This window comes from Glycine max, chromosome 16 (assembly GCF_000004515.6).
Source record: "Glycine max cultivar Williams 82 chromosome 16, Glycine_max_v4.0, whole genome shotgun sequence".
NCBI classification, from domain to species: domain Eukaryota; kingdom Viridiplantae; phylum Streptophyta; class Magnoliopsida; order Fabales; family Fabaceae; genus Glycine; species Glycine max.
The window spans coordinates 7001430-7015978 of NC_038252.2; the positions used below are offsets into that span (position 1 = coordinate 7001430).

The 14549-nt window shown below is 30.0% G+C and overlaps 1 protein-coding gene across 2 annotated transcripts; it reads right to left on the bottom strand.

The window, feature by feature from the left end:
* Positions 1 to 1720: 1720 nt before the first annotated feature.
* LOC100812628 (uncharacterized) lies at positions 1721 to 6937 on the bottom strand. 2 transcript variants are annotated; one of them, XM_003547667.4, is made up of 3 exons: positions 6775 to 6937; positions 6570 to 6698; positions 1721 to 1957 (listed from the first exon to the last, which is right to left on the bottom strand). In XM_003547667.4, exons 1-3 carry the CDS (start codon positions 6811 to 6813, stop codon positions 1778 to 1780), a joined length of 348 nt encoding a protein of 115 aa, XP_003547715.1. In that variant the 5' UTR covers positions 6814 to 6937; the 3' UTR covers positions 1721 to 1777. The 2 variants fall into 2 exon arrangements, with proteins under 2 accessions (XP_003547715.1, XP_006599090.1); XM_006599027.3 differs by having other exon boundaries at positions 6570 to 6701; positions 6775 to 6935.
* Between the last annotated feature and the right edge of the window lie 7612 nt (positions 6938 to 14549).

The window sequence follows — 14549 nt, forward strand, 5'->3', positions numbered from 1 at the left end:
AGCAGAAAGTTGTATTTTGTACTATGTTATCCTAAATTCAAGGAATATTATTATTCACAAAGAGAACAAAAAAGCAGTGAATTTAAGATTTCTAAATAGATTTAGAATGGAGAAAATAAGATATAATTTTATGCTTTTAAATTCATTTTTATTTGAAAACATGGTCATAAATAACAAACAGAAATAACATGCTTTTGCTCCTTAGAAACACTTTTATTTATTTAACTTAGCTAAAACAGAGATATGACACATTAAAGTATACTTAAGTACTTATTTTTTTTAATACACTAACATTTTATGATGTAAAATTTTATGCATGACACACCTAATTTAATAAAAGATTTATTAAATTAAATAAATAAATAAATAAAACTTATAAAAAAATTTATCCATAATTTTTATTGGACCAAATTGAAATTTTGGTCTTTCTATTTTTCTTTTTCGAATTTAGTCCCCACATTTGAGAAAATCTATAATTTTGGTTCATTTCCAATTTTGATAGATTTTATTTCTTTATTTTGATCTAATTGAACATTGGACACAACATATTCATCCAAGATACTATCAAGAAATAATTTAATTAATTAAAATAAAAAATAAATATATACAAAATTGAGAATTGAACCAAAATTACTAATTTTGTTAAATGTAAGCACTAAAATTGCAAAAAAATATAGAGACTAAAATTATACATTAGCAATTAAAGGAGAATTAAAATTATAATGTAAGCTTTTTATAAACTTAATACCAATATATCATCTAGGGTATAAATAAACTAATGTAGAGCTATTTAATCTTAATAAGAGGTTTTGAATTTGAACTTTAAGTATTCAACTGAGTTAAATATTTAAATTTTTTTATCATCCATAATAATCTTACTCAATTCGAACAATATTATTTCCTATAAAAATATATATAATCTTTGCTAAAATAAACTTAATACCGGTATTTTCATATTAAATGCTACAACAATACATAAATTTTATAAGAATTCTTAACTTTTCCTTAGGAGTATTCCAACACTTGGATGTAACCAACCAATTCAACCAAATAATAGGATGAAGTTCACTGTGCAATCTTATCTGTCCAAAGGACAGATGAATCTGGTGTCAATTAATTAATTATTGCAAAAATAGACGACAAGAGTATGAATCAAAGAGGGGTGTGTGTTAGGCACCACAGCTGTTGGTCAAAGGAAAAAAAAAAACAAATAAATAAATAAAAGGGTTACCAAGTATAACCACTCGTATATCTCACAAAATTGTTGTAGCACTACTTAATACATGAATGTTTCGGACCCTACATGATAAAAAGACTCAGGCATTATTAACAGGGTTGCACGTGCGAACTTGTAGTGGCCCCACGTGCAGGCTTTAGGCTGGGAACGTACTGCATTATGAAATGAATGCCCATATCTTGATTTTGCCATGGACCCCCCAAAAAATATAACAAATAATCGAATCTTGCTGAACCAAGAAGTTTTAGTTAGCCAGATACAACACTTCATTTAGTTGAAGGAACAAGAAAAAAGAGATTCATAATAACTCAACCTTTTAGAGACATGAACATGGTTTTCAGCATTTGTGAAATCTCACTTTTCTGCCCTATTGTACACTTGTACTAGCTATTTCCCCCCATACCTTTTTGATTAAAAAATAATTGTTTTTATTTTTATTTTTAATTTGCCATTGTTTATGAAAGGAGTTAAAGAAGAAACACATAACTAAGCCATTACATATTGAAACCAAAATAGAACGTTACTAGATAGATGTACTAATCAAGATTGTTCTAATAAATTTTCCAAATATAAATTTACTAAGTATCTTCCCGTGGACAAGACATCAAGTCTCTTCTCGCTGGGTTCGTATTTTCCCTTCCGAAGCTGATAGCGATGTGTTACAGCCGAAATAGTATAAGCTTGTCCTTCTATTGTTACACTCTCCCCACACTGCAAGTTCTGCTTTGGAAAAAAAATAAATAATATTATGCAAATGCTCCAAATGAATGTGTCACGTTTCTTTTTCCATTCTCACAAAGTTATGTTGGATCTTATCACCCAAAAAGAAAAGAAAGGAAAAAGTTAAGTTGGATCATGGTATGCATAATTGAATCAATTGGGCAAAAATTGACAACGCGACATGTGATCAATAATGTTTTGTTAAACTATGAAAAAGAAAGGTTTTGTTAACCGGGGCATAGGGAGTTCTGCTTTCAGAATCTACTACTATTTTTTCTGATTTCAGAAACAGAACCATAAAGGCTACAAACAAACACAGCTAGTTAACCATACAGCTTGCTTCAATTCCTCATCTCATATGGACCCATCAGCCATCTCACATAATGCTTTGCCATTAAAAAATTGAGAAGCAATAGATCTAAATAAGCAACCACAACTACAACTACAATCCTCATACATCTAAAAATTAATACACTACAATTTCTTCATCTTTTTACTTTATGTGTTTAGAGCTCCAACATGTGCCTTGTCTTCAATTTTATGCCTGACTGACTCATAGAAATGATGGCATCTGCCATCCACATGTTTTCATATAGCCTGAGATATACATATACTAGACCTATATGATACACAACTTTATTCTTCCAATCTGCCAAGGTTAATTTTAGAATAGCAAGTGAAGACTTTATAGTTTGCAATTATATTCCTTCTAAATTATCCTTTCATAGGGACATATGTCCTCCAAAGCACCAAAAGTCAGTCCCCCTCCATTGAGAGAGAAGCAAACTCTGATCCAATGAGCAGGACAAGGGCTGACCAAAGAAGCCAAACACGTTAATGGTGGTTTTCACACTTCAATGAATAGTTCCCATCACAATGATGTTTATTTGGATACAAAATTGTGTTAGAAAGGGTAGGGAAACTTGCACTAAAGCTCTCTATTTTAGAATGGCAATGTTGCTCTTAAAGTAGCCTTTCACACGTATTCTTGAATGTAGAAATAATAATTCCTTTGAGATTGAGAGATGCAAATGCCGATCCAATAAGTAGGCCAATGGTCACCATAAGAAGTAAAATGTATTGATCGTTTATCCTCTTAATTCGTGGGTTTTGTCACTAAGTAGTGCTTACATAGTTCAAATTATTTCAGTACGGGAAGGGAGTATAGCTTGTTAATCTTCCAATTGCGATTTGTCTAAATCTCAATCTTCATGACTAAGAATAGGAATCCTTAAATGTGATACCAGTCAACAATCGTGCCAACTGATGCAACATAGGCCCGATTTAAATTAGCTTCTAACTTATGATAGCTTTTCAATTATATCAAAACATATTATTAAGATTTTTCCAAGACAAGAATGCCAGGTTTTGTCAAGTTCATTGGTACTTAGGGAAAACTTAAATGAGGGAACTTCTGAAAAAGTTAGTGTATATGTAAATGTTAACTAGTGTGAGATGTTTGATTCATTTTACTTTATTTTTCTTTTTTTAAGCGCTTGCTGAGAAGTTTATCTAAATTGACTCAGTCTAATTAGTTAAAACTTTAATGATAACATATAAAGCTGTTTAGATGTCTTCAGAAACCAGCTATGCCACATTATTTTTCCTTTTGCCATTGTGCTATGCAAACCAGCTACTAGTTTGGAACTGTATTCGTTCATGTCATGTCATCTAAATGTCATCATACTGTTCTGATGAACTTTCCAAGTTTCATTCTGTAATACCTTACAGTTGCATGGGTTTACACGATCTCTCTTGCGCATATCTCAGATTCTGGGTACATTAAAATTATGTAGAGTAAAATATCTACTCCCCTTTGACAATTTCATTCTCTTTCGGCTTCCTGCCGATAGGAACCAAAATAGGAATGGTAAAACTGAAGTAATATTGACACTGGATTAGAACAAAATCAAAGGTATAGACCCCTGTTACAAGATGAACAATAGAAAACAAACAAATAACAGAAATTATAGAAACCTTTTCTGAGGAAGAAGCAACTTCTTCACTCAACCCCACCAAATATTCCTTCTAACAAATTCCTTGATACTTGACTCCTCCATCTTCCCACTATATAAAATTGTTTCCATCTCTCTCCACCCATCACTTGTCACATGTCATTTCTGTTAAGTCCTACCTCTCCCTCCAATTCCCATCCTACCCTTATCACTTCTATTTCTTGATTAGTTAGCTCCTAACTACAGGCCCAGTAAGCCCAACAATTGTTGAGCCATCACCTTCATAGATTTTCCTTCATATCAAATGGACAAAAAGTCTTGGGAGATAACTCTAGCACCAAAGAACTTTATACTGATGGCTATACTATCATATATTTTGAACTGGATACCATAATATTCTGGGATCTTCTCTGTTTCTCTCCTTCTCTATCTAATCCTAATATCCTATAATTTTATCATAGTCATACTATAGATAAGACTCTTGTTCAATTTAAAGACTCGAGACAAAAGAGTGTTGGGTCTATGGTTATTACAAAAATTTATCCAAAGTTTCAAGTCCCATAGTGATTCCATTCCTTGTTATTGTCATGATATAAACACTTCTAAAAACTTGATCTTGAGAAGCCGAAAATACTCAAATATTCTCGATAGCAGAATCTGAAAACGGCTCTTTTCCCTCCATACCAAACAAATGTCTCATTTCTCAACAGAAGAATGTTGAGAATAGGATCATTATTAGCCTGGTGAAAACCGCAATAAACCAGCTTCAGACCTTGATCATTAGTACCATCCAGTTTGTCACAACATTACAAAAACCTTATAACAATATTTTTGAGTTCTTCCTATATTTTTCCTCAAATGGCATAGAATCTTAAAACATATTCATTTGAAAATATTCCTCCAATTTCAAGTCCCAAAAATTTCAGCTATATACCCTGTTTCAGTCACGGAATATGTAAAATGAAGGCTAGTTAATTGAGATTTTTATTTTTACACAAGCGAACTTCAGAAATATACTGATTCAAAGAGCATAGAAAGAATCCAGAATTTGCTTGGATGCTGGAATTATACCATTGTTACAACAAGGCCTATATAAGTAAAGGTGGCCTTATCAACTCACCAGTCATGTTAGGGAATGCTAAGAGGGGTCAACAAAAAAGGACTGTCCTTTTATATTTTTAAATTAATAAATTTATGATATATTAATAATAATAAATAAAAGACGATGGGATTAACATAGTTATAAAACTTGGCTTGATCCCAACAGCTTAATCAGTAAATAGGTGACCCAGTCAATCAGGTAACTAGTTCGAGTGGGTTATTGGATTAGATGTGCAATTTAACCGGTCTAAAACCAGGTTAAACCAGCACAAACCATTTTTTGGTTAATGAATTGAACTGGTTTTACAAAATATTCCCTGAGACTTGATTATACACGTGACTTTGTAATTAACTCAAATAACATCAACCACTACTCCATAGTTAGACGTTTGTTATAAATTATAATATTAGTTATCACATTATAAATAGCCTATGTGCATTGTTGGTGTAAAGAGTTTTTACATTGTAATCAAATCACAAATTGTCATGTATAGTAAGCTCGTTGAATTTTCCAATAATTACTTTAAAAGTGATATCAATAATGATTTTTGATTGATTGATAGTATAAAATTTTACTTCTGACAATGCATAGAAATTACTCTCTTATATTAATCATTTACTTAATTATATGTGTAATGACACTATCTCTAGAAGGTTATATTGTCATATTTCATTAAATAAATAACATATGCACTCACAATATACAATATTTTTATGGTTAAATTAATATTTTGGTCATCTAATTTATTATTTAGGTTCAATTTGGTCATCTAATTTTCTTTTGGTTCAATTTAGTCTTCTAATTATTAAAACCAATTCCATTTGGTCCTTTAGTTTTTTTTTTTTCAATTTGATCCTCTAATTTTTAAAACCAATTCCATTTGATCCTCTAATTTTTTTTTGTGTTCAATTTGATCCTCTAATTTTTAAAACCTATTCAATTTAGTCCTCTAGTTTTTTTTTGTTCAATTTGATTCTCTAATTTTTAAAATCAATTTTTTTTTTTGAGAAATATGCATTTTGTGACGATTTAAAATCATTTAGTGACAGTTTTTAAACCAAAGAATGATTTCTTATAACATAGACTCAAGAACCAAATTGAATCCATTTAAAAAAAATCATAGAATCAAATTGAACCAAAAAAAAAAAACTAGAGGACTAAAAAAAGGTGACTTCACCAAAAACAAATTAAATCTAAAAAACAAATTAGAGAACTAGAAAATTAATTTAACCTATTTTTCCATTTTCATTCGATCACAAAACTTTTATGTAAGTTTATAGACATTTATAATAACTACTTCAAAAGTTGTATCAAGGACAAGAATGATTTCTTATTGGTTGACAATTGCATGTGTAATGTGTTAAATTAAATAAACTCTAAATGAAAAGATTACTCTTTGCCTAAGCCGTGCCTTCTCACCCATCCAAACATAACAACCATTACTAATTAGGTAGATACAATTCGCAAGCAGGGGTTCTAATTTAAACTACCAACAATGAAGCTTTGGAATTGATTTTAAAAACAGAAAAACAAAAAATCAACGAATGGCACTTACGGGGGGTAAGCAACGAACGCCAAGAGACTTGGGTGGAGGAGTAATCTCGACCACTTTGTAGGGAAGGATGCTACCTCGTTCTCTGTCTCTGTCTCTCTTCCTACTGCACGAAACCTCAAACGACATCGTCTGCTAAAAGAGAGCGAAAACGAGATTAACTAATGAAGAATCATGGAAAAGATAGAAAAGTGGGTGAGTGCGGTACCTTCTGGCATGAAGCGAGACCCATGTTCCACGACGCCATTACAATTAGCTTCTCTTCTCTTCAATTCTCGTCACGCAAAATGGCAACAGCAAAGCCAGAAAAAACTCCGGATTTTTTTTGTGGTGGGACACGAGTCACAGGGTAATACTGTCAAACTTCTCAAAGCAATTTTTTATTCCATTTTCTCTTATTAAAATGACTTAAATAAAATATTTAGTTCATACAATTTAAATTTATTTATTTTTTGTTCTTTGTAAATTTATCTTTTGTTTTTAGTTCTTGTAAAGAGAAATGAGTAAAATTATACTGATATTTTCTTTGATACTTTTTTCTTTTTCGAATACTTTCTATTTCATCGGTTATAATTTATTAAAAATCATTAATTTTGATAAATTTAGTTTTAATTAATATTTCTCTCTCCTAATTTATATTAAATTAGAATTAAAATATTTTAAAATTAATAATTTTTAATAAGATCAAACCAATTATAAAGATAGTATCGGACCAAAAATAACTAATATTCTCTCTTTATTTTTAGTTTTTAAGGAAATTTAGATAACTTCTTTTTGATTTGTCAAAGTGTTATATAAAGGGTTTTAAGGTCTAATAATAAAACAAATGTAATTTAGAAGGAGTAAAAATAAAAAAAAAATTCTGTAAGGAAGAAATACAAAAAACACTTGTAAGAATTAAAAATATGTTTAAACCAATTGAAATTAGTTTTCTTTTCTAATAAGTATTCCTTGACCAAAAATCAAATACTAATCCTATAAATCAAATGACAAAATTAAAATGTATTATTAATTAAATACTAATCATGTCATGTTATTAATTAAAATGTATTATTCTGACTTGCGTAAAAAAAATAATTACTAAATTTTAAAAATATGGTGGCTAAATTTTTAGAGTATCATTTTATTTTTAATGTTTATTTTAAGGCAATATATAATTTAAAATGTATATATAGAATCTCACTCATGTAAAATAACCTACTTATTTGTTTTTTTTTGTTAGGCGAGGCCTAAGCCAAAAAAGGAGACTACACAGATAATCCTGGGAGTAGCAAACTCCCAAACTATGAGCAAGAAGCAGTAGCCTAAGAGAGGCTGGCCTCTGCTAAGATCCTCCACCATTCTGCAGGCTTGATGAGCAAGCACATCCACACAATGATTAGCTTCTCTATAAATGTGAGAGATGCTTATATTGTCATGTTGAATAATTAAATTCCTTATAGCAGTAATAAGCCTCAAACCAGAAGCTGCCCCAACCTTACCACAATTAATGCTAGTAAGTAGTAACAACTTTAGAATCCACCTGTACTTCAATCCCATGCCACCCTTTAGATAAAGCTAGCTTGAGACCCTCATAGACCCCCCAACAACTCACCAATTAAAGCTAAACAACTGCCTAGCTTTTTGCTGAAACCACCCTGCCAATTTCTAAACTCATATCGCAATAAACCTCCACAACCAGCAACATAATTTTGCTTATTGCAATTGTTTCCAATTTTTATCAGAGTATGTTTAGTGGCGAATTATCCGATTTCTTATTACTCTCAATTTCTTTTTTTCTAGAGTGTGGCAAATTCAACTGAGTTATTTTAGGTTGTGACGTTTCTACTTATCAATTTAGAGTTGGTCAGATGTTGCTCTTTTTCTTATTTTTATTTTTTGGGGACATCAACTATTTTTAAAAGTTTTGTACAGTCATATATATACTTTTTCAAGCAATAACTAATTGGATGTTTCATACTAAGAATAAAAAAAATCGGATGTTTCATCACCAATAAGAAGTTTGTAGCATTTTAGCTGGTTGACATGTACCAAAAAGGGAGGTAGCTCCATGATTGCTGGTGAACCTACAATTCCATTGGGGTGCTGTCAAAATAACAATCATATATTTCATATAAAAATTAAGAAAAACAATCGATCACTTGAACTCACATAAATATTGAGAGAGCATGTGTAAATCTTTTGAATCCATCATATGTTGCAACTAGGTAACTTGCATTTCAAAAATGTTCTTTTAGTGGTCACTATAAATCTAAGTAAGTGCAATAATAATCGATTTTGGCTCTTAAAACCACAATAAATAATTGAAAAATCAGAAGCAACAAAGAGTTGTTTTGCTGACACAGTGGAAGAAAAAAAATAATGTGCGATCACCACATTGCTCAACCAAACACACACTAAGACATCAAACAATGATAAATATTTTTTGAAACTATTGAGTTTCTTAGCTTATAATGATATAGTGATAAATTTATTGGATAAACTCCACGGAATGCCTCAAATACATCACCAACAATAAAAAGAAAAAACAATTTTATATGTCGGTGAGGAATTTCATTTGTCAAGAAATTTTTTATATAAAATATTTGAATATTTTTAATTAACAAAATTTGGTGCCCACACACATATATGGATAAACTTTATTTTTTGTTGTTCGCCACCCTGTTGTTCAAGCTTGGCTCCGTTCCTGGTTATATCAACCAAACTACACATCTGCTTGCTAATTTCTTAAGAGGCATATAAAATATGTTTTGTTCTTATAATCGTTGGTTTATTGGTCATGGTTGAAAGGCCTAAAGTTTCAGTAGATACTATGGCAAATGGGCGCAGAAAGATCAACCCAAATATGCCTCCCATATTCATGGTATGTCTTACATAATGATTCTTATTTACTAACTTATGAATTTTCAGTCTATTTCTTGGACTATATGTACCCAAGAGGGCTGGTCTCATGGAAATGTTGTGGGAATACCTGTGAAAGAGGAAAAATAAATGCAATATTACTCTTCCTTTAACAAAAAAACGATGTTAGCCACTAGTTTAGCAATGAAAAGATCCCAATTCAAAAGACAATAAAATATGCTAGTAATGCATTAGCCAACAATTCTTAACATGAATTGAAAACCTTTGATGCATTCATCAATTCTCTTGAGGAGCTATAATTTTGCACATTGTGATTTATTTTTTGTTTCGTCCACTTGGGGTAGTGTTGTTATTACATCACTGAGTGGTGGGCACACATATACCGGGCACACATATACCATAGTTATCTTTGTAAATAATCATGGTACTCTTTGTGATGTAATCCTATCCCGTAAGAGCATTGGATAGAAGACTCTAAAAAAATTGGGCTAGAGATATAAGAGAAGGCCCTAAGGTTCTCATGAGCCTTAGGGTAGATTTCGAACCCATGTGCTAAGTATGAACTCGTTTATCTTTGTACATATTAAATTAAGGTTTCATTATTTTTTGGCCTTGTATTTAGGGCTCCATAATATAGGTAAGGTACCCTAGAAAATGTAGGAATTTATGTAGGATCAAGTCCAATCACTTAATGCATGTGAAATTACAAAACTATCCCTAATACAAAAACTAGTTTAGGTGTCCTAATATATAAAGGCTGAAAAATCTTACATTTCTAGGGTACCTTACTTATATTATGGAGCCCTAAATACAAGATCAAAAAATAATGAAACCTTAATCTAATATGTACAAAGATAAGCGGGCTCATACTTAGTCCATGGGCCCGAAATCTACCATAAGGCTCATAAGAACCCTAAGGTCTTCTCTTGCTGGCCCAATCTTCTTGGAGTCTTCTATCCAATGCTCTTGCAGGGTAGGATTACATCACTTTGTACCCTTGATATAATATTTTTTGCCTATAAAAAATGGTGTTCATATGCAACTTGCTTTATGCTTATGAAATTCATTGTGTTTTAACTTGGCTATTTGTAAACTGCATCTCTTGATTTAAGGAATGAAGATTGAATCTTAAGGATGGAAAATCATTTTTAAAAATGTAATAAAAGATTTGTGGAAAACCGCCACAATGTTTAAATAATTATATTTATTATAAGATAGTTACTTTAAATATTGTGATAGTTTTTAGTTGTTATTATGATAAATTAATTATTTTAAAATTTAAATATTAATAAAAGATTTAATGTTTCAAATGAAAAATTGAAAAAAATATATATCAAAATAATATATTTTGAAGACACAAAAGATCAAAATAAAATTTTTAAAATTTAATGCACTAAAATAAAATAACGGTAAAACACAGTAGACAAAAGTGACATTAAGCCAAATATTAATGTTGGAAATCCTTTAGAGTGTGTTTGGATGGAGAAATTTAAAATTCTGAAAAATTTTAAATTCTAAGAATTTCAAATACTTTAATTGAAATTCTTTTATTTTCAAAATTTTGTGTTTGGATAAAAAAAATTAAAATTATGAGGATGAAAAAAAAAGAGAAAATATGGTTGGTGTGCTAGTTATACATATTCCTCTATGCTCACACTCGATCGATATTTTAGGAGTTCAGACGGTGTTTCTTGAAGAAGACTGTAGGAAGAGAATTTCAATTTCTCACCTTTTAGAAGGAAATTGAAATTTCAGATTTTTAGTTGTTTAAAATTCTGTTTTAAAATTCTAAAATTTTAAATTTTTCATAAAAAACATCCAAACAATGAATTCTAAATTACAGAAATTTAAATTATCTGATAAATTACTTTCCTCAATTAGAATTATCTATCCAAACGCACTCTTAAGGTGACCAGAGATCTTCAACACTCTTTTGGGTCTTTCTGATGGCTTGGGCTCCTCTATTGATATGGGCCTATAATTTTGGTGCCTGTTGTATGTGTCGGCTTAGTGGCTTATCATATTTGGTGTCAAGTTGACCTTGTTGCTATTATCATTAAGAATGACATGGCATTATTATCAACTGTTGTTGTTCTGTAGGCAAATAGAAGTTATCTTTACTTTTTGTAAAGAAATCTAGAAATATGTGATAATAAAATGATTTCCATATCTACTCCAAAGAGGAATTACACTAGTATTTCAACATACTATACTATTTGCATATAGTAAATAATATTTATGGCTCAACATGCCCTGAAGCTGAGGAATACATGTCTTTCATTCTCAGTTTGTTACTAGATCATGAAATTTGGAGCTTCTGAGTCCCTTAGTCAACATATCAACTAATTGCTATCTGGATGGAATATAAGTCATACAAACCATGCCTTCTTCCAATTTTTCCTTGATAATGTGTCTATCAATTTCATTATGTTTTGTCTTTAATGTTGTATAGGATCATGAGCAATATTGATTGTTGACTTCTTGTCACAATGGAGCTTCATGGGACCTTCCAGTTCAACCTTCAAGTCATCTAGAATAATCTTTAGCCATAGAAGTCCACATAATCCTGGAGCAATAGACCTGAATTCTGATTTTGTTTCTTACTCTTTCATGTGACCAAGTTTCTCCTCCTAGGAAAGTACGATGCATGGATGTTGATCTCCTAAGTCCTATCAACCAGAGAGCTTGCATAAGTTGTATCTGTATAGGCTTTAAGACTCAATTTTTCACTCTTCCTAACCAGGATTCCCTTTCCAGGGCCGTCACATTACTTGAACTTTTGAATCTTCAGGACTAGACATGGTAGCAGGACGAGATGAGGATGGGTATGTGGTTCCCTGTCCGCATCCCTGCTTCCCAAAACCCATCCCCATCCGTGACAGGTATGATTTTTAGTTCCTCGTCCCCGCACATATCGGGTATACTCGTCCTCTACTTGTATATGTCCTATAATTTTAAAAAATAAAATAAAACATAAAAATTTAATTTTAAAAAGAAAAAAAAGAAATATTTAATTTTCTATAAAATAGTGTCATCATATATATCCAAGAAAAAATGCTCCATCACTCTACCATATGCATATCCGTTCCCAAAGTTCTAGTTTTATCACCAAATGAATGTACAAATCAATCATGACCTAGTAATTTTTGTAATAAAAATCCCACAATAACATGATTATGCACTTGAATTACAAAGACAAACAATAACAAAAGATTAATTAAGTAATATATGTTACATAAAATAGAGATTATTTAATTATTACACATATCGAGTATGAGAAGACAGGTACAGGGACATGACGGATATGTACATACCTATTCATGTCCTTGTACATGTTTCTAAAAATCAGGTATTATTCATTCCCGTATCTATTCTCGATAAAAGTAAGAATTCTCCATTAAACTCGAGGCAGGGTGGGGTGATACCCATGAATATGGGTTTGTTTAACATGCCTATTCAAGATTTATGTTTGTTTCTTGTTGTGGTTGAATCTTTATGTCACATTACTTGAACATTTTGTTATTTTCTCTTCATTGTATAAATGATTTACTTAGTTTCTGGTTAATTTTTTTAAGAAATAGTATGAGTATATTTTTTCTCATTATGGCATGGTAAAATTGGTCATACATCTCATTGAAGACACTTAATGTTTCTTAGAATTTAAAAGTGGGAAAAACTGACATAAAATAACCTGATTTAGCCTTATCAGAATGAGAACAAACAAAGGGTTCTTATCATATGATTTTGCTAGTTGATTAAGCCTTTTACTGAATGATATAGCATGATCAATGGAGATGGATAATCTTCGTTAACTATGCATTTCTCTCCAGTCTAAACTTCCTACACTGCAAATTGCAGCAACTGTAAATGAATTCAGATCTTGCCATCTGTCTGAGCTCAATGTAGTATTTTTTTTAATCACATGCATATCTATAAACTCAGATCTGACTATCCATGATCCTGTATTAGTCATTCACTTTTGTATATATCATTGATGCCTACATGGAATTATGTTACTTTTGGTTTGGTTCAGCTATCCGAAACAAATGAAACTTCTTTTGGATATGGATATAATAGAGTTACAAGCAAACCAAAATCTCAATCGCCAGATTCATCATATGATACTTAAGTCTCTAAAGGTAAACAACCAACATGAAGATTGCCCTCACATATACAAAGTGGAAGGTAATATCACACATTGAATATTTAATTTTGTTTTTAATTTTTATTCCTTTTAATTTTTTTTCATAATTTTAATTTCAAATTTAATTTGACGTAGCTGTCAGCCCCAAAAAATTATTTTTCCTTCGTCTCAAGTTTTTCTCTTTTTATCTTTATTTGTAATTGTATACTTGATTTTCTTAATCTTTTATCTCTTTTGATATGTTTTTTTCATCTTTATTTTTAAATTGAATTTTAATATATTTTAAAAAATTATTAATAGTTACAAATAACATTGTAAATATAAATTATTTATAACAAATTTAAAATATAATTTATATGTTTAAAAATATTTATTTATTATGAATTTTAATATAATATACTTTACATAAGAAAATATATTTATTTATTATAAATTTTTGTTACATAAAGATATTCATCTTGTCCATTGTAAATACTAAAATATTTTTTTTTATGGAAATATGTATTCTATTTAATTAGATGGAATAAAAAATGTTTAAAATTTTTAAATGAATGTCTATAATTCTTTTTGCTGAATAAAAAAGAATTGTAGATATTCATTTTAGATTAACAGAATGATTTTTTAAAGCTACTAGATGAGAACACATAAAAAAAGCTATTAGATGAGAGAAAGAATCAGGCAAGAGAGAAATTAATTTATTGGAATTATCTGATTTAACATAGATGATCAATATTAAATATCTATACTAATAATAAATCTAACATAGATAATCAACATTAAATATTTATACTAATAAAAAAGAAATATTCTATTTTTTATGTATTTCAACTGTTTAGTTTGTGCTTTAATTGATTATGAAAAATGATCTCTAAATTATAAATATTATTAAAAAAGTTAACTCCTGATCCATGATAGTTATTTATACTACCTTCGTTGTTTTTTTTTTAACAAACAAATTATAGTATTTTATATTATAA